The sequence below is a fragment of the Vigna umbellata genome, chromosome 3, assembly GCF_029865625.1.
Source record: "Vigna umbellata cultivar VRB3 chromosome 3, Vumbellata_1.0, whole genome shotgun sequence".
Classification (NCBI taxonomy): domain Eukaryota; kingdom Viridiplantae; phylum Streptophyta; class Magnoliopsida; order Fabales; family Fabaceae; genus Vigna; species Vigna umbellata.
Genome location: NC_142167.1, coordinates 6835336 through 6856590, shown reverse-complemented (window position 1 = coordinate 6856590; position 21255 = coordinate 6835336). Strand labels below are relative to the sequence as shown.

Below are 21255 nucleotides of genomic sequence, written 5' to 3'. Positions count from 1 at the left end.
TTTAATATAAACTTTTGGAATATAGTGATGTATGAAATGTTGGAGATGTATGAAATTCCAAAGTTTAATTAATGATTTTTAAGGTATGCATTGAAATAGAGGAAATAGAGGATGAATTAGGTGGAAAGATTAACACGAGCTTCTTATATAAAGAAGAATTAGAGTTTTCATGACAGTAAAAAGATTAACTTTACTAGGTAAAAATTGTGCATTAAAATTATTTGAATAATTGAGTATAGGGAATTGTGACTATAATTGTTTTGGATCATTTAATATGATGTGGCAACATATTTAACCATAATTATAATTTAATTATATTGATAGTAAATTTGCGATTATCAATTTCAATAAAACAAACGTTTAACTGTTAAAACAAAAGCACAAATCAAAATCAGTATTCATATTCAGTAGTTACAAATTAAGCTGCTTCTACCCAAAAACACGTTTTCAAAAAGGGGCAAACACTATACTCCAAGCCTCAATTTTGTTGATTAAGGTTAGCTGCAGTGGCCATGGATGCCGACACGCCGCCAGGTTTAGCAACCCCTTCCTCAGCCTCCCCCCGCCGTGTAAACTGCACCTCCGCCGCATACACAGCGTCAGCATCTTCTTTCGTCACTGCCTTGTCCACTGAGAGCTTCTCTGAGGCATCCTTTTAAGATGCCATCGTCATCCCATTCAAAATTGTTAAAATGATTAAGCACATGAAACAAACATTTTCCTTAAAAGAAAAAGCAAACTCATTCAATCTCATAAAAAAATATAAACAATAACTTTCTAGAAGAATAAAATAAAATATATTTACAAAAACAAACTATCTACCATCTAAAAAACCATTTAGAAAGAATAAAAACAATTATGAAGTACTAAAAATTTATCTATTTACACAAACAAAACTTATCTATCAAAGTGACGAGTGACGATTGTAAAAAGTATTAAAAAAATTGAACATCTTAATTTTCTAAATTAGTTCTTAAACTTTACTATTTTCAAACACTTTAATTTAAGTTCACATAAAAAAACACTTCTGCAAATACTTTTAACAAGATTGAACATTAATTAGTTATGTAATAATTAATAATTTTTTTTCTATAATAATTTACATATTTCATATATTAAATGTACTCAAAATAATTTTATAACTAAAGAAAATAATAAAACTATATAATATTTTTTAGGACGTGACTTATAAAAAAGTCATAACTTTAAAACCAATACTTGAATACAATTTTAGTCTTCATAATAGTTATTTATTAATATTTTTATGTATCAGCTTTTAAATATTAAAGTAAGATAGAATTTAAAATTAAAACTAAATATAATTCTCAAATTGTATTTTAATTTAACTGTTTGTCTAATTTATTTTCATACCCATACAGTTTGATCAATTAAAAATTTTATATATTTTAATTGGATTATGAACTAAAATTTATGACTTCTAGAATAGTAGATAAAAAGGCTAAACTAAAATTAAATTATATTTAAATTTAAAATAAAAAAATAATATTTTTAAATGTTTAATTTCTATTTCACATAAGAAATCACCTAAATAATGATTCAAGATGTTTATTGTATAGGAGATAATTTTTTAAATGAATTTAAATAAATAAAATATCTTCTTACAAGTATATAAAATTTTAAAAACATTAAACTCGATTCAACGTATATCTATCCATGGTTTTTGATATATATGGTAAAATCTAAGTGATAATCTCTTCTAATGTAATTTTGCTAAGCAAATTTTTTTGTGTCATTATTATTTAATTTTTATTTAGAAGAAAACTAAGAAGCGAAAGAAATGGCAATGTTCTTACCGTTAATATATCGGAAAGTTTCGTCTTGTCTTGGTTTCGCTTGACGTGACTGTTGAAAGTGGCCGCCGCTTGCGCCGTTTCACCCACGCCGCCGGACCTCACGCTCTTCTCTCCGGAAGCCCTAATCTCTGCCGCCCTGATCGCAGCTGCGTCGTTTTGGTCCACCGCTTTATTCCCCGCCGCTATGGCCGCCGCTTCCAAAGCTTCTCCGATGGTTATAGGGTCGCCATCTATGGCGGCAGAACCGATGCCGGTGGGAACCACCGGCTCGAGACGGTCGATGGTCTTCTCCGAGAAGTCGCCGTAATTGGAGATCTCAAGATCTGCCTGTGGTTTCTTGAGCTGTTGATGACTCATTCTGGGGATGAGATTAGAATGTTTCATGTTATTGCAATTTGTTCTAAATATAAGCATGCAAGTGTTGGAATGTTATGGATCGTGCATGCACAACACGTGTTGGTTATGCACTATTCTTACTTGTGTTGTGGTGTAGGATAATATAACACGTGGATTTTAGCAGTGCGTGTACAAAAAATGGTGATTTTTTTTTATCTGGATGAATTGAACGTTAACTCAGTGAATTTACCTTTTAGGAGTTTGGAAAAAAGGGTGGCTAGGCAAAAAGGGTGGCTAGGCAACTCTTCGGATGTTTTATTAAGCTACCAACAAAATTATACTTTAAGAATTTATTTACATTAAAAGATTCTTTTAAAAAATAGATATGGTAAATAATATTTTAATTAAGAAAATATTAAACAAATATTATAAAAGATAATATAATATTTTAAAATATAATATATAATATAATATTAATATATAAATGTAATATAATATATAATATATAAAAGATAAAACTTTTTTTTTCCGAAAAGAAGACAAAAAGAACAATCTTAATTTGCATGTTTCAAAACTTTGTTGAATTTTATCCTTTCGCTAAAAGTCTTTGTGTTTCGGTGTACATTTGTCCGGTGTGTCTTTATTGCTCCTGGCTGTCTGGAACGCTGTCTGGGACGCGTGCTTTTCTCCAATCATTGTTGTTCATACTCGCCAAAGTAGGGGAGGTACCTGCAAAGATACTCCGACGCTCAAGTCAGATGTGAATTATGGAGCCTCAGCTCTCAAGAGAGTGATTATGATACTGTCTAGGGTCTCTAGAGCATAAAGAGAACGTACCTGGACCTTGGCCCTGTTACTGTATTTATAAGCAAAATAAGAAATAACCACCTTACCTAAAAATGTGGTTAGTGGCTTTATAAATATCTTAACCGTTTAAGATATTTTATGTAATAAATATAATATTTAAGATAAAATATCTTACTACATAACATGCCTCCCAAGTCCGAGTTAACCGTTCTGTTTTATGGACGTGGTAACTATAGGACTTATGGGTTTGAGGGAGGCTGTATTCGCTGTGTTGGGGGGCGTGTTTCTGGTTGTCGCTAATGTGTGAATTGAACGTTTTACATCAAGGATAACCGAGCAGTTGAGTTTGATGGATGAAAAAGAGGTGGAGACGAACGGCAAAAAGTTAGAATGAGTGAGGCCGAACGACCGACTGATTGAACGCTCGTACATAGAGATTGTCGAGCGGTCGAAACCTAAAGGTCGAACACCTTTAAGGCCGAACGACCGATAGCTTGGTCGCTCGTGCATAGGGATTGTCGAGCGAGGAGGTTGAACGGTCGACTCTTTGAACGCTCGTACATGGATTGTCGAGCGGTTGATGTTCTGGGTGTTCTTGGGCGAACAACTACCAGAGGGAGTGTATCCCGTAGAACGCTCGTGGACATGGATTGTCGAGCGGATGTTCTGGGTGTTCTTGGGCGAACAACTACCAGAGGGAGTGTAACCCGTAGAACGCTCGTGGACATGGATTGTCGAGCGATTGATGTTGTGGGTGTTCTTGGGCGAACAACTACCAAAGGGAGTGTATCCCTTAGAACGCTCGTGGACATGGATTGTCGAGCGGTTGATGTTCTGGGTGTTCTTGGGCGAACAACTACCAGAGGGAGTGTATCCCTTAGAACGCTCGTGGACATGGATTGTCGAGCGGTTGATGTTCTGGGTGTTCTTGGGCGAACAACTACCAGAGGGAGTGTATCCCTTAGAACACGCGGTTTTTGGTTGACCGTCTACTGTGACCTGCATGAGAAATATAATATATAAAATACAGATAAGACCGTTCGGTTGCGATTTAAACCTGGCAGTCGAACGTTATTTAGGCCGAATGCTGGACGCTTGAGGCCGAGCGTCAAAGAGATTGGACGGCTGAGCGACAGTGAGTCCGAATGAGAGTTTGGCCGAATGCTGGAGCGCTCGTGTTGAATTATGGTCGAGCGATAAAGACCGAACGTCCATGGTAAGCGAAATGCCGAACGCCTAGAACAAGAGTATGGCCGAATGTTGGAGCGCTCGTGTTGGTTTATTGTCGAGCAGTAGAGACCGAGCGACATGTGAGGTCGAAAGTGAGGAATGTGTGAACGCTCGGCATTTAGGTTGTCGAGCGGCCAAGTGGCACATGAGTCCTAGCGCTAGAGACCGAACGTTAATGACGAGCGAAGTGCCGAACGCTCTAGACCGAACGGCCGCGAGAACGAGTGCTCGAACGTGTGAGACGCAATTGGCCGAACGCTTTAGGGCGAACGGCCGTGATAACAAATGCTGGAATTGCTTGAGACGCAAATCACCGAACGACTGAGGCGAAAGGGTGGAGGCCAGGCGGCCGACCGTAATTGAGACCTACAGTTGAACAACTGAGGCAAGCGGACGAACGGCCCAAGGCTTGAGTGCTGGTGTAGATGTATGGTTGAACAGTAGAGGCCAAATGTGAGGCCGAGTGGTTGAAAACCAAAGGGATGCCGAACGGCCGACTGTTTGAACGCTCGTACACTGGGGTTGTCGAGCGTTCGGATCCGAAGGGCGAGGACGAACGGGCGACTGCTTGACATCGATGTTGAGCGAACCGATGAACGCTCTAAGCCGACCGTCCGTGAGATCTAATGGGCGAACGATTGGCCCCAAGAGAACGAACGTCGTTGGCGTCGAGTGGCCGAATCCAAATGAAGTGTCGAGCGGTAGAACGTGAGGACGGTTTGGACGCTCGACACGTAGGTTGAACGCGTGGACGGTTTGAACGCTCGTCACATGGCATGTCGAGCGGTTTTTGAACGTTCGTTGATATGGATTGTCGAGCGGTGTTCGAACGTCAGTGGCGCTCGAACGCTGACATGCTCGTGTTGAAGTATGGTCGAGCGGTAGAGACCAAGATGCCGAACGTCATTGAGGACCAATGTGCGAGCATCAGATGTAGTCGAATGAGCGAACGCTTGCGGATTCGAGTGGACGAACGTTACTGAGGCGGGTGGCCGAATGGTCGAGGCCAAGGATGGTCGAACGTTGGGGATCCAGTGGACGAACGTTATGGAGGAGGGTGGCCGAACATGAGTGAGGCGGAATGGTTGATCGCCAGGGATGAACGTTGAGGCCACTCGGTCTTGTCGACCAAGGTGGACGACCTTGGTGGTGGCTCATTCTTGATGGTCGAGCTGGACATTGTCGAACGACCATGAGGCAGGTTTTGTCGATCGGTCACGGTCGACATTCGGTTTTGTTGGTCGACCAAGGTGGACGCCCTGGAGGGTGGTGCGTCTTTGATGGTCGACCTTTAAATGGTCGAACGGCAAGGAGATGGTCGACCTTGGAGGGACGCTGAGTCCATGTGTCGGACTTATCAGACGGTTCAGAAAAAGTGGGGTTCAGGCCAAATTTAATTGTTGCGTTCACAATGGGTGACGGTGGATTTTGACAATGCTGGCCGAGGCCCTACAGAGGCGAGATTGGATGAAACCTTCCATGACAGAGAAGGAACCATCTGGTCAGAGATTCATTCGGGAACCCTAAATTGTTGATGACATATGGGGATTCGAAAACTGAACGTTGTGGAGGCAGAAACAAAACGGCACGTGGATGCCGTGGGTGCTGCGGAAGACGCGGAAGATGGGTCGGACAATGCGGCGGACTTGGAGGCGCCGAAAGGGCTTGTCTCTGATTCGGGATTTTAGGGTTTCGATTCGCAATTTTGAATGCATGAAGATGGCGAGGGCAGCGACGCAGTGATTTGAAAAAGCGGCGGCGCCATTGAGCTTTGGGTTTAGGGTTCCTGCTGTTCTCCGATTTTGGGGATTGGGATTTTCGGTTTGCGGATCGTGGAGATGATGGGGATGACTTCATGGTGCCCCTGTGACAGCAGCGCCTGGTGGCGCGACGGAGGCTGATGGGCGGACCCGATTTGGGGTTGTCTTCGGAACACGTTGGGTGTAGTTTTCGGAAGAGAGGTTGCCATTGGAGACGAAGAGTGAGAACCTGAGCTCAAAAGTTTTCCGAAAAGAAGACAAAAAGAACAATCTTAATTTGCATGTTTCAAAACTTTGTTGAATTTTATCCTTTCGCTAAAAGTCTTTGTAAGAACATAGTTTGTGTTCCTCCTAGCAAACTATTAAAGGGAGTCATTGATGTGTTTCTCCTAGCATACTAGTGATAAATGTCCAATATGAGGTAATTTTTATGATAATTTGACACTTATCTTATTTTGAATTTGTTAAATATTTGTGTTAATAATCTCAATTTTATTTGTTTTGCAGGTTTTGATGAAATTCAAGAGTCAAAGTTGAATTATAAACAAAAGCAAAAAAATTTTGAGCATTTCACAACAAACTGACTTCAGTGTGGCTGCAACGTAATCTAGGGCCTAAGCCACATAAAGAAAACATATCTTGGAGGGAAACCTCAAGCCCTAACCTGAGGCTCAAGCCATGAAGAGTCCTTCACCTAGAAGCAATCTCAGGAGGATTCAGCCTAAAAGCTCACAGCCTAAGCCATAGAGGAAACCTACATAGGAGGAAACCTCATGGTTGGAGCCATGAAAGCCACGCTATCAGAGTTTATAAAAACAAGATTTCACCTATATTTTAAGGAGACTTTTGGAGAGCTCTTTGGAGAACTTTTGAAAGACTATTTTAGAGAGATTTAGAGACAGAATTTAAAGAGTTTTCTCACACACTTCCTTTGCATTTTAAAGAATATCCTTAGAGGAATAGGAGATGAAGTTTCTTCCATGTATTAACTTCTTTCCATCCATTATGAGGAGCTAAATCTCTTAGGTGTTGTTAAAGTGAGATGTTAACTACTTTGAACTCTCTTGTATTCGGTACTATTTGTATTTATGAATGTTTGTTTTTGATCACACATTTGTGAATTGATTTATGCTTGTTCTTGGATAAACTGATCCGTCATCTTATTTTACCGGCTTGGGATTAAGTGGAAACTAGTTTCAATTTGTGGTTCAATCATTTCTCCTGTATGCTTTTAGATGTTAAGAATATATCTAAGGTTGTAGCTGGATATAAATTCCTAATCTTAATAGAGGTGATCCATTCAAGTAGTCATTGAGGAATCATACTGAAGTTTGGTGATCCTAGCCTTTAGGTGCCAAGAATGAACTTAGAGTTGCATTTAAGAGAACTTCCAGGACTTGATCATCTGCAGCGTCATATCTAATATAAATCTGGTATAAGGGAGGAATAAAGTGGTGGAGTCAAACTTCAACACAGTCCAATCTTCTGAAAGTCACTCGTTTTGCAATCCAAATTGTTTTTCAAAGTATTTTACTTTATTTTCACAAAACCAATTTGTTTTCTACATATCAAAATCATTGTTACTGTTTTATCAAATATCATAGTTGAAACATCGTGTTTTCTACCAAATCCCTATGAACACGATACTTGATTCAATACAAACTACCTAGTATATTTGCTGGTATATTTAGTTGTTACGTGGCAACCCATCAACTAGTTTTCTAAGTGTCAAAAGTAGTATAATTATACCATTGATGTGTATCTTCTCCACTAAAACTCAGCATACCCAAGCAAGTGTCTCATGGCTATTTGAAAAAAAGATTAACCTTATTGTTTTTCTATTATTCAAAATTATAAGTTGAAACTTCACTGATCTATCTATCTTCACCAATTAAAAATTATAACTTCTACACTAAAACTGAAAATATAACTTTAACTCAAACCAAAATTATTATTGTTTGCTTTGTGTATTTTTAGGTTTAATCCTTTTCGACATCCCTATTTATGCAGGAATGTCTCAGATAGGTCCTCGTTTTCTATAGTGTGTCAAAATGGTCCTTAATTTTGAAAATTGAAATCAATTAAGACCTTCCCGTTAAGTTGGCTGGACGGCGTTAAAGAAATTGATGTGTGGGTTGCTAAGATGACCAAATGGTACTGACGTGGCATAGTACTGTTGTTGACCTGGCTTATTAGGTGAATTTTTATATTTAAAAAAGTAAAATTTTTAAATCAAAACGCAACATTTTGATTTTTAACAGAATAAATGAACGTTTTAAATGAAGGAATCCCTAAATTGAAGAAATCCCCAAATTGGTTGACGAGAGCGAGGAGCGAGGTTCGTGTTGGAGGTTGTTGAGCTTGTTGCAAGAAGGGAATTTTGGTTTGACACAAGTGGGTGGGTTTAAGAATGTAGTTGTTCGAAGACGATGTCGAAGGAGCATTCTTGTTGTTCGTCGACATGCAATGTGTGGCGGAAGGAGAACCGTAATGTGTGTTCACCGATTTGCCACTGTGGACTCAGATGTGCGATGAGAACTGCTAAAACTTTGAAGAATCGTGGCAAGCAATTTTGGGGATGCTCGAAGTATAAGGTATGATTTATTTGACGTTTCTATTATGTGGAAGTGTTTTTGAGAAGAGATTGTTGTTTATACAGAGTGGTGCTGAAGAGGGTGGTTGCAACTACTTCAAATGGTTCAATTATGTTGTGGAAGAGGAAAGGGGCAAATGCTTCAAGTGTGAAGGAAACAAAGAAAGTTCGATGCACAGTGAAGAAATGGATAGTAATAGGAAAATTTTAGTTAAGTTTGAGAAATCTTTGTTGGTTGTTGAAAAGTGGATGAAGGTGTTGATATTTTTGGTTTTTCTTTTATGTGTAATAAACACAATTTGCGTATCAATGTTGATGAGAATGGGCTGATGGGTTGTAACCGTGTTGTACCTTTCTTCCATTTCAATGAAAGTCAGACTTGTTATTAGTGAAAAATTCTATTTTTGTTATGGAATGTGATGAGTAAATAATGTTATTATGTTGAAGTTGTTATGTTTTTATGAGTCTATATATTGCTATCATACACCTACGTCATGCATATCTGAGGTGTTTTTATGAGTCTAAAAAAATCTGCATTGCTCAGGGTCACTTTTTAAAGAATTTTGCATCACCCAATAATAAGGCATATATTTGGACAAAAGTGTACAACAAATATAAAACATCAAAATATAGACTCATTTCATTGATATGCAGAGGTGAAGAAACAGACTGATTTCATTGATAAGCAGAGGTGAAGAAACCAATATAAAACATCAAAATACAGACTGATAAAAGCAGAATGACATTGTCAGATGATTACCAAACTGCTGTCTAATACAAAAAGATCATCAAGTTGCTGTCTAATACAAAAAGATTACCAAACTGTTGTCTAATACAAAAAGATCACCAAGCTGTTGTCTAATACAAAAAGATTACCAAACTGTTGTCTAATAGAAAAAGATTACCAAACTGTTGTTCAAATGACAGACATTACAAAAAGATATAAAAAAAACATTAAATTTGTTCATTTATCCCCTTAAACTGCAGCTTCTTCCTGATTTGATGATGACATGATTGGTTGAGTTGATGGGTTACTTTGTTGTGTTTGTTGAGAGTTCAAATCAATTGTTTGTTTTGCTTTGGTGCAAGAAGTCCTGTTGTGTCCGAATTCCTTACAAACACAACATTTAGTTAACTAAGACTCTTTCTTTAGTCTAGTCTTGATTTTTGGACAAATGTTCCCAGAAAGTGATTGACTTTTTGTCCTGTTAGTTGCCCATCTCTTCATCAAGTAAAGGCGGATTTCCTCCAACATGGTTACGATTGGCTTAGACCTTGTATGCACCATTACACTATTGAAAGCCTCAGACATGTTGTTAACCAAAGTATCACACTGAGGCTTGCTGCTAAATCTTGATCTTGACCAGTACCTAAAACATATATTTGTTCATCAATGTTACTATGAAAAGTTGGCACATTTTTAACAATAGAAATTTAAATACAAACCTGGGAGGGATTTTTAACAAGTATTTGAAAGCCTCATCGTTAAGCTGTTTAATATTTCTCATTTCTGCTTCCCATGCTTGTGGATGGGTTGCTATAGCTGCCTTCCACATCAAACGCTTTAGTTGTTTTCCAGGGAATTTCTTTCTAAAATTAGCGTATAAGTGCCTAACACAGAAACGTTGATCAACTCCAGGCACCACTTCTTGTACAGCTTGTAGTAGTCCCTGTTGAATGAAATTATGACAGTGTTGTTAGAAATATGATTTCAATATGAAAGTTAATTAACATAATCGGGGAATAGCTCATGTGCATTACCTTTTGCTGGTCCGACATGAATGTAAATGATGAACTTACTTCCTCCCCACCGAGATCTTCAACCAGAAGTTCAAGGAACCATCTCCAAGTATCCTTGTTCTCTACTTCCACCACGGCATACGCAAGAGGTAGCATTTGATCATTTGCGTCTCTACCAACAGAAGTTAACATTTCACCACCATATTTTCCTTTCAGAAAAGCACCATCCAACCCAATAATTGGCTTGTAGGACACAAAACTATCCTTGCAGGCCTTTAGACATGTATAAAACCTCATAAAAATGGGTCCATCCACATTCTCTTCAGCTTTGACATTTACTGTGGATCCTGGATTAAGAGCTAAAACCTCATTCGCACAATCATAAATCCTTCTATATTGGTCTTTGAAAGACCCATCAACATGGTCTGAAGCAATGGCCTTTGCCCTATAAGCCATACATCTAGATACACCTACATTCCATTTTCTATTTATCTTCTCACGAATTTCCTTTCCCTTTACTTGGGGATTTTCTCTAACAGTTTTTTCCAACCTCTTACTCAGCCATTTTGCATTAAGTAATCTTAATTTGTGCTCTCTACTACATCTGTGGTTGTCAACAAAGTCCTTAATTGCCACGTATGAATGGCTTCCATATAAGCACAATATGCCATCCAGGGGCACTCTCCTTTAGCACCCATACATTTTAGCCTCATTCTCTTCTTATCATTTTTAATATATTTAATATTTTTGCCATTTTCTATTGCATATGTTTTGATGGCATCCACAAAGTCTTGCTTGTCAGTAAAATAAGTTCCCACATCCCATTTATAATCTACCATTGTCTTAGGCATGCAAAAGGTTACAAACTTCCCATAACCCTCCTCTTCATCATCTTGTGCTTCACTTTCTGCTCCACTGTCTAATTCATCAGATTTCCATTCATCATCGGACAAACCTCTATGATGATCACTATTCATTCCATCATCCACATCACTATCATCAGATTGCACATCAACTTGGACATTACCAAACCAATCTGCCACTCTATCTCCTACCTTCTCTTCTAAATCACACTCAACATTAACATCAACCAGACCTTCCATACAGTCATAATTAACCTCATCATTGCCATCATCATGACCACTACTGGTCCAGCTACGAACATCACAAGCATCCTCTTCAACCTCACCCACACCAACGTGTGTTTCAATTTCTCCTTCAACAACATCATCATCCTGAAGTCTTTCTTCTGAAACAACAACAGTTTCAGTCATTCCATCACACTGACCTCTCTCACCTTCATTGACAGCCACCTCAAATTGTCTTTCACTATGCTGTTCACATTCACCCCCACCAACCTCTGTTTGAATTTCTCCTTCAACAACATCACCAGCCTCAAGTATTTCTTCTGAAACAACAACACTTTCAGTCATTCCATCACACTGACCTCTCTCACCTTCATTGACAGCCACCTCAAATTGTCTTTCAGTATCCTGTTCACATTCACCCCCACCAACCTCTGTTTGAATTTGTCCTTCAACAACATCATCAGCCTCAAGTCTTTCTTCTGAAACAACAACAGTTTCAGTGGTTCCATCACACTGACCTCTCTCACCTTCATTGACAGCCACCTCAAATTGTCTTTCACTATCCTGTTCACATTCACCCCCACCAACCTCTGTTTGAATTTCTCCTTCAACAACATCATCAGCCTCAACTCTTTCTTCTAAAACAACAACACTTTCAGTCATACCCTCACCTTGCTCTTCACATTGACCCTCAACCATACCCCCACCTTGCTCTTCACCTTCACCCTTAACCATACCTACAGGTTCAACTTCTACTTCATCTATATTTTGAGGAATATATTCTAACATATGTATCACCTCAGGTTCAGAGACATTGTGAACAACAAATAGATGAACCTCACCATTAAGCCTGGCTAAGGTAATCATGTGCATGGCTCCTATGTCATCCAACAAAGGTTCCAACCTATTTTCCAACAAGAACCACCACCTACACAGTACAACAACTCCTTAAACCCATCATAACCTAGACCTTTTACTACACTGACTACAAGGAAATAGCTCCACATGTCTGGGTCAAAGGAAAAACTTGTACTCTCCCCCTCATACTTAAGTTTTCCTTCATTTATGAACTTTCCACCATGGTGGAAAACAACTTCAAAATTTTCTTCCATTACGTACAACACAACAATTATATTTTAACCTATAAAGTAAGAAAACACTTTAACAATGAGGGACCACATTGCAACCGACCACAACAAAAAGCATTAACAATATATACAAACCATAACCCACTGAAAAAGACAATCAAACAACACTTTAATAATGGGGGACCACATTGCAATCGAAAACAAAACAATATACAACATGCAATAGTGGAGTACAACCATAAAGGACAAAATCATCAAAAAATTCAATCAAAAGCACATTTACTAACCTGAACACGTGGTTCACTTCCAACACTTTCGCCACTGCCTTCCACGTGCTTCACCGCCAACACCTTTCTGATTCTACTGAAATAGCACCGATAGATCACTCGCAAATCTAGAAATGATACCTATTTAGTCACCAACTATACCAAATAACACCGATATACCCTATTGTCCCCCAAATTCGAACACAAAAGCCAACCCTCGACAAAACCCTATTCTCCCAATTATCCCAAATTCCCCAACATTGAAATTAATTAAAACTAACGTAACGTTCATTTATTCTATTAAAAATCAAAACGTTGCATTTTGATTTAAAAATTTTACTTTTTTAAATATAAAAACTCACCAATAAGCCATGTCAACAACAGTATTGTGCCACGTTAGTACCATTTGGTCATCTCATCAACCCACACATCAATTTCTTTAACGCCGTCCAGCTAACTTAACGGGAAGGTCTCAATTGATTTCAATTTTCAAAATTAAGGACCATTTTGACACACTATAGAAAACGAGTACTTGTCTGAGACATTCCTGCACAAATAGGGATGTCGAAAAGGATTAAACCTTTATAAAATAACAAAATATTGTTTTAACATTTGAACTGTCGTATCAACATGCTTACAACTTACAACCAAATAGGAAATTTAAAGCCTAAAATAATTATTTTTCCTCTAATTCTTATAAAAAATATAATTTGATCCATAATTTTTATTTGGTTCAATTTAGTCTTCTAGTTTTAAAAAATATTCAATTCAATCATTATGTTAGATTGATGTTAGATTTCTGTTATAATTTATCAATCAAATCATTCTACCTTAAAATTAAAATTAATTTAAATATTTAGATTTATATAGTGAAGTAATTTAATGTATAAATTTTAATATAAATCTAAGATAAATCTAATAATTGAAAAAACCTAATTGGATCATTTTAAAAAAATTAGAAAACTAAATTAAATCAAATAAAAATTAAGGATCTAATTAAATATTTTATAAAAATTAGAGGAAAAAAAGAATTATAGCGAAATTTAAAATCACAACACATTTACATACTTGTTTTTGTCTGCTGACATTTTCCATCATATCTCAATTTTATTAAATATAAAGTAGTACCAAAAGATAATAAAGTCAAAAATATTTTGACTTCGTTCTTGATTTCCTTCAAATATAACATCAAAGTTCATAATAAAAACAAATTGAATCAAAATAAACTTAATTCAGTTAGAGGTCTAAACCATTTTACCTTTGTGCTCTGTGTCAAATAGAGGTGTTAATTTGATCCATGACCCATGGGTTAGCTCTAAACCATTCTTTTAAAAGCTCCATTTTAGGAAGCCCCTTAAGTGGGGTAAAAAAAAAACCTCAACCCCCAAAACCCTCTCTCAAGTGGGTTGGGATCAGGGTTAAAATGAGTTTAGTCCCATTAAATAAACTTATGTTTACTTTAATTTTTAAACCTGTTTATTTTTCACAAATTCATAATTTAGTTATTCAAACTCAAATTCCTTATATCATTAGATTTTATATATTTTTTAATTTAAGAAAAAAAATGTGAGATTATTTTTCATGTTAAAAATTCAATTTGAGGAAATTATGAATTTCATTATTTTCTTAATTATTTATTGATCACTGTTATTACTTTTTCGGTGCAGTATTTATAACCATAATTTTTCAGTATTTATAACCATAATTTAATTATTTTCTTAATTATTCATTGATCACTGTTATTAATTTTTTTTAAAGAGGGTCTAAGTTATTGTTACTTTTTCTATATGAATTTAATAAATAAATAACATTTTCAGTAAAAAATATTTTTCAAAAATGGTTTTTGAACATTTAAAAAAAATAAAAATTGAAGAAGGTAGAATACAACTTTCTTAAATTGAAATAAAGTTTCAGTTAATTGTTAAACTATTTTATGTGACAATGAATTAAGTAATTAAGTATTTTTATAAAAATATTGTTACTTTTTTATTTTTAGTAAATTTGTATAGATGTTTTTGACAATAATTTGGCCTATCAAATATAATTTGATCATTTTTAGAAATTATAACACTTAAATATGTAACAAATTACGATTAATTACATTTTTTTGTGTGTTTAAAATGAACATTATTTTTTTAAAGAAAAAATTCTTGGGTTGACCTAATCCATAGTGTTTTTTTTTAGATATTTTGATCTTATAAATTTTTTCATTAAGGATATTTTGACCCTAGCCTCCTGTGAGTTGGGGGAAACCATGGAGAGTAAATTGACGGATATACTATACATATTTATAAAAAAAAGTGTCATATAGGTTTTCTTCACCCATATGGTTTTGGATCGTAAAAAAAAATTTAACCGTAAATTTGAATACTTCTATACTTAATTTGTATGATGATACCGTCTAATACGTGTAGATTAAAATAACAAAGTTGATTAAATTCCCAAAGGAATTCCTATAAGAAAAAGTTTGTTTTCCTTTGAATTAAGTGCCTCATCTTTAGCAAATAATAAAGCTTTATTCAATTTAATGTACATTTTTATGTATAAAATTAGATTATTACCATTTTACCTTTGATTATAAAAGTAATTTAAAATGTAAAATAATTAATGTAAATTATGTTAAAATATTTATTTTTATTATTAATATTTGTATTGTTACTTAATTGATAATTAATATTATTATTATAATTATAATAATTGTTATTCATTCTATGAAGTTGAATTATAATTGTATGTTAGGTCTCTAACAGTGGGAAAAAAATCATGGGTGAAACACAGGGCAAGATTATGAAGGGCCTCAAGATACATACTATCTATAAATTTCTCTACGAACACTTTATAAAAACAATAGTAAATTTATAATTAAAATTAATTCATATATAAGTTATAGATTATTGTAGAATTAAAATTTGTAACTAAAAATTTTGTTTCAGTGATAATTTTTTATTTAAAGCGTTATTTTAATATTCTCATACTTTAAGAAAATAAATGAATGTGTAAAGAATTGGATTTCATATCCATGGAATTAGTTGGAAAGCCTTTATTTTAATTTTATGTAAAAAAATATGTACTTTAGAAAATGTGTACGTTTTGTAGCTTGCCAAATTAGTATTTCTTCTGCAGTGGCCCTGGCTCATTAAGCTTTACTTTAGGAACATTTAAAAGCTGAAACAAGTAGCAAGAACACTTCAGTGCAAACCAAGCAACATATATATTAAACTTAACGCAGCAAATGTAGTAAAAATGAAAAGCATTGCTTGTTGTACAACAACATGCCATTAGCACCAAAAAGTACCAACTACATTATATATTTTTGTTACTACCGAGTAGGATGAACTGACCGGATATGCTTAGTCGTTACTGAGTAGGTTAGACCGATCAGCAGAAAAAGTTTCTCTCGATCTCTTTCAACAGAAACAATTTTGTTTCCGAGTATCAGACGAAGTACAAAAATGGGGAACCCTATTCTCAATTGACAACAGCTCAGATAATGACTATTTGATAACGGGCAAAAACAATGTACAATGCAAAATTTATAACCATTTGCACCTAAAAGATTTACAAAGACATGATTATTAGTTGTAATATATGTATGCTTTAAAATAGACGACAAATCCGTATAGTCTACATATCAGAAACTTGACTGACTTAACTTCAACAGTCTCGGAGTATGTTGGGAATAATTTAAATTTTTTATTTTTTAGCTGGTGTTGGAGGAAGGAAATTATTTTCGGAGTTATTGATGGTTTTGGGGGACATTTGTTTAAATTTAAAAAAGAAAATTAAAAAGCTGATTTTATGTATCTAACAATTTAACTTACGATAATTTTTCACTGTTTATTATATGTTAATTTTCACAGATATCTCACACGTCCTTAATGTATCCCTTTTTGCAGATAATAGGATCATTATCATTCCTTGAATATAACATTTTATTAATTCAGCTATGATTTTTTTTTCAATAATTTTGCAAGACATTGATGACCGGCAAAAATACAGTGATGATGGTAAATCAATACAAATATCAACTATATTAGGAATAAAAATAAAGAGATGAAAGACTCCTTAAAAAAATCTATGGAGGATGGGAAATTACAACAACCACATTCGTCTCACAACGAGGTTTACACAAAAATAACACTTGCTTAAGATATTATAACCTAATCTTATAATCAATTTATGAACAACTTTAGATGTACTAACCTCTTCATCCTTTTCCTGCTCAAAAGCCATTCTTAGGCTCAAATTTAAGGCAGTGTGATACATCTCATCCAGTACATGTTCCCAAAGCAGAGGTTTTGAAAGGTAAATATGAGAGAGAATAACAGAAAAGGGGAGCAGAGAGAGCAGAATAGTCAGAGAGAGAATAATCAACCAAATACTTTCATTTTTGTTACCCCTTTACTGCACCCAAAATGTGCTATATATGCACTTTCTTACTTACAACTTCCTAACAATAACAAGGCAATTAAAATAAAAGGAAGAGGAACAGCAGAAAAAGTCATAACAAACTTGTGATTCCCTAATCATTCCTAACAGATTTCCCTTTCTCACGTACATGAGGTAGAGTCACCACATAATCCTTAAAGTGTTGAGGTGGCTGAAGTTGCCTTTTACTAGTCCTGCATATCACAGCCTCAGAATCAGTGGAGTGGCTCAAATGTGATGATGCAACTATAGTGGACTCATTGGAGGGAATCAGTGTAATAGGCCAAGTGATCCTTACATCTCCCGCGGGCTCAAGAGTCGCCTTGTCCTCAAGGTGGAATTGAGACTTAATGACATGCCAAGGCTCCTAAGTTGCTTCCTCGAGGGGTAATCCCAACCATTGTATGAGGACCTGTATTTGAGGGTCGGGGGTAGAATTATCCCACTTTCAATCTAGAATAGCCACGGGTTCCAGTATGGGCTGATGCTTGTCAATTTCGGGAGGAAGCTGGAGTGGTGGATTGGGAAGAGGGTCTTTGTGTGGGCGTAAGAAGCTAACGCGAAAGACGTGAATTCGAGCAGAAGGGGAAAGTTCCAATTCATATGCGACTGCCCTAAGTTTATTGGTGACTTTAAAAGGGCAAAAAAAAAACGCTCCTGGAGTTTGCTAATGTAAGGACCAGCAACGGAAACTTGCCTGCGGGGGCGGAGGCGCACATATACACAGTCACCCACACTGAATTGAATGTCCTTACGATTAGTGTCAGCCCATTTTTTCATAGAAGCCTTCGCCTTTGCAAGATTGCGCTCCAGTTTCTGCAAAATATCTGCTCTAGTGGCTAATTCGAACTGGACAACAGCGTTCGATGTGCACTCGATAGAGCCAAACGAAATGGCAGGGGGCTTACATCCAAATATAACCTTAAATGGGGAGAGACCAGTGGATGCATTGATGGTTGTGTTAAAACTCCATTCGGCCCAAGCGAAGAATTTCCCCCATAATGAGGGTCGATGGTGGACAAAACAACGAAGGTATTGTTGAAGGACTTTGTTAGCTATCTCCGTTTGGCCATCACTCTGTGGGTGATACGCTGTTGACATCTGAAGCTTGGTGCCGCTGAGTTTGAAGAGATCCTGCCAAAATTGACTTAAAAATATCGGATTGCGATCCGAAATCAGACTGGAGCATACAAATTGTATGAACTAAGCTTGGAATCGATGAACTCAATGTTGAACTAGATGATTTGTCTTCAAGAGTATGAGGCGAACATAGATGGACTAACAATAGCTTGTGAAACTTCAACTTCAAAAGTGGATGAAGAAGAGCAGTGGTGGACAGTGACAAACTGCAAGGACTGATTCCCAATCAATGATGGATGAGTGGCGGGATCAACAGTAGTAGCTGAAAGCTAAGAGTTACAAAACTGCAGGGACTACACTAAATCCTCATCAATGATGGATGGGTGACGGGATCAACAGTAGTAGCTGAAATCTACAAAACTGCACGGACTACACCCATATTTATGTGACTTGCAGTGTCTTGGAAACGTACTCCCCCCTTAATGTGAACGGCGGAAATGTGAAATATCACAATTGCTGGACCACTAAAACAAAACAAAATATTAAGCTAAACAAAGGCATCAAAGATCCAAAGACATGTTGGAGGTCCAAAATTCTTTGTTGGACAACTCCCAAGTGGTGTGATACTTAGCAGTGTATCACAAGAAGATCGAGCTAAACTCTAGCCCAAGAAGAACTGACGTAGTTGCGTCCGTTTGAGACGGTAGCAACTGCAGCGGCGGTTGACTACGCCGGTGCCGACTGCGGCAAATCTAGTGAGAAAGGAAGAAGATGGAGATTCTGTGAAGACCAAACAAGATGGAAGCTATGGTTGCTATGGAGGGTCAGAACAGAGAGAAGAAGCTCCGGCGAGACGACCGGCAGCAGCGCGGTTTGATGCCGACGCTGAGAAGACGGCGCGTGATGAACACGCGTCTGAGATCTACCGGAGAGAGGAGGCGCGTGACAAAGCATGCGGACGAGACAGAGACGGCGACCACCAGGGCTAGGTTGCGCTTGAAGAGACGATCCAGATCCACTGGTTACCGGTCGGAACTGTGACGGTGGCCGGCGACAAGGCAGCGCGTGGTAACACACGCACCCGAGACCAGCTGAAGACAGGCGACGCGTGGAGGCGCGTGAAGATGAGTTTGGTCTTGACTCCGACGGGGTTGGCCATCGCTCGAGGAGACGCTTCAAATCCGCTGGTCACCGGTCGAAACTGTGACGGCGATCGGCGGCGGCGGATAGCAGCGATGGTCAACGGCAGAGGCGACTGGCTGCACTGGTGCTGACTGTGGCACAGATTTAAGAAGAAGAAAAAGGGCTGCCCACTGAAATTTTAGGGGCTACCGGCGGCCATGGCGGCCGGCCGCCGGTAGAGACCCCGGAAGAAGATCAGAGAACCTGCTCTGATACCAAGTTGAATATAGTGAAAAACTATATTTGGGATTAATCTCCCTTGTGTTAAATACACACATAGGGTTCTCTATTTATAATAGAAAAAATATGGGCTAAGCCCAAAATACAAATCAGAAATAATAACAAACTAACTAAAAGATAAAAGATATAATATATCTAACAAAACTAAAGGTATGTGTCTACACTAATATAATTTTTAAATAACAAAAATGAAGATAATATTTAGAAATTGCTGGGAGAACATTTATAATATTTCAAACAGCCCTAAATGTCATTACTCAATTCAAACTTTAAAACTGGATTGGGGTTACTGCAGTGAGCTATAATCCAAAGCATCAAGTTAATTGGACTAAAATCTCAAACTAATAGGTTTCTGATCAAGAAACCCAAACTAATACCACAAATGCACTAACAGAACACTGTATAACCTCTCTTTTTATTACCAACAGCAAAGAATACAAGTATAAGGCCACTATGAGAGCCTAACCTCCCCTACAGGATTAACAATTCCTGTACAGATTACCCACATTCTAAAATCCCCCAACAACTAACAAAGCCTATCTATTTATACAGACACATTCTCGCCTTTCCTAACTGTCAGGGCAGTTAGGCTAACTAACACTTCCTTCTCCTTTCATATACTCTCAATCTCCTATCATTACACCCCCGGCCGAAACAACCTTGTCCTCAAGGTTGAAACAGGTAAGCTTGATCAGGAGGTTTGGGTGGTGGCAAATCCTCCTCTTCATCATCTTCTTCATCCTCTGCTAAGAGTAACACGCGCAAACTTCTCTCAGCGCAACGATGGCCAGGGCCGAAAGGGCCCCCACAACGAAAGCATCGACCCTCTTCCTTCCTCTTAAGGAATTCTGGGTAAGGAAGATTCCTCACCATTCTTCCCCTGTTATCGCTCCCTCCGGTAGTGTTCACCTCCGCGTTAGTACTCGTCGCGACTCCGTCTCTTCTCGTCGACCTTATACTTTCTATTCCTCCGGACTGGTTCATCATGGGTCTATTAGGTTCGGATCGCACCACTACCCTCGTTGATCGCGACCCTGATGGGTTAATCTTGAACCCACTCCAGTTGCCCCCTTTCGCTCGTAGCGTCTCATCTTCCACGTCGCGAGCGATTCGCATCGCTGCCATCAATTCCTAGGGATCTTGAATCCTCACTTGCCCTTTGATGTCCTCGCGCAATCCGGCGAGAAAATAACCCAGTACTTGTTCTTCCAGCACGCCCTTGGTCTGGCCCATCAGAATTTCTAAATCGCGAACAAATTCCTCCACGGTACCCTCCTGGCGCAGTGTCGCCAACCTCTCAAACACCGTTCCCCTGAATCCTCCTCCAAAACGGTTGACCATGGCCGCCTTCAAGCCTTCCCAAGAACGGTTCTTGGCCTTCTCTTTCCAGAACGTGAACCAGTAAGTCGCACTTCCTTCCATGCTAACGTACGCAATCTCCACCTTCTCTTCATCGCTCGTCACCTTCTGTATGTCGAAGAATCGTTCCGCTCTATTGAGCCAACTAAGGGGCTCCATCCCGTCGAACGTGGGTAACTCTACCCGTTTCCGCCATGGTCTCTGGTCCTCACTGCGGTCACCCACCCCTCTGCCTCCAATTTCC

At 37.8% G+C, this 21255-nt stretch overlaps 2 protein-coding genes across 2 annotated transcripts; both read right to left on the bottom strand.

The window, feature by feature from the left end:
• Positions 1–367: 367 nt before the first annotated feature.
• LOC124825395 (late embryogenesis abundant protein 3-like) lies at positions 368–2198 on the bottom strand. Its single transcript, XM_047297997.2, has 2 exons — positions 1815–2198; positions 368–652 (listed from the first exon to the last, which is right to left on the bottom strand). Exons 1-2 carry the CDS (start codon positions 2196–2198, stop codon positions 479–481), a joined length of 558 nt encoding a protein of 185 aa, XP_047153953.1. The 3' UTR covers positions 368–478.
• Positions 2199–9675: 7477 nt separating this feature from the next.
• LOC148201508 (uncharacterized) lies at positions 9676–10736 on the bottom strand. The gene is made up of 3 exons (XM_088109414.1): positions 10302–10736; positions 9987–10210; positions 9676–9910 (listed from the first exon to the last, which is right to left on the bottom strand). Exons 1-3 carry the CDS (start codon positions 10734–10736, stop codon positions 9676–9678), a joined length of 894 nt encoding a protein of 297 aa, XP_087965540.1.
• Between the last annotated feature and the right edge of the window lie 10519 nt (positions 10737–21255).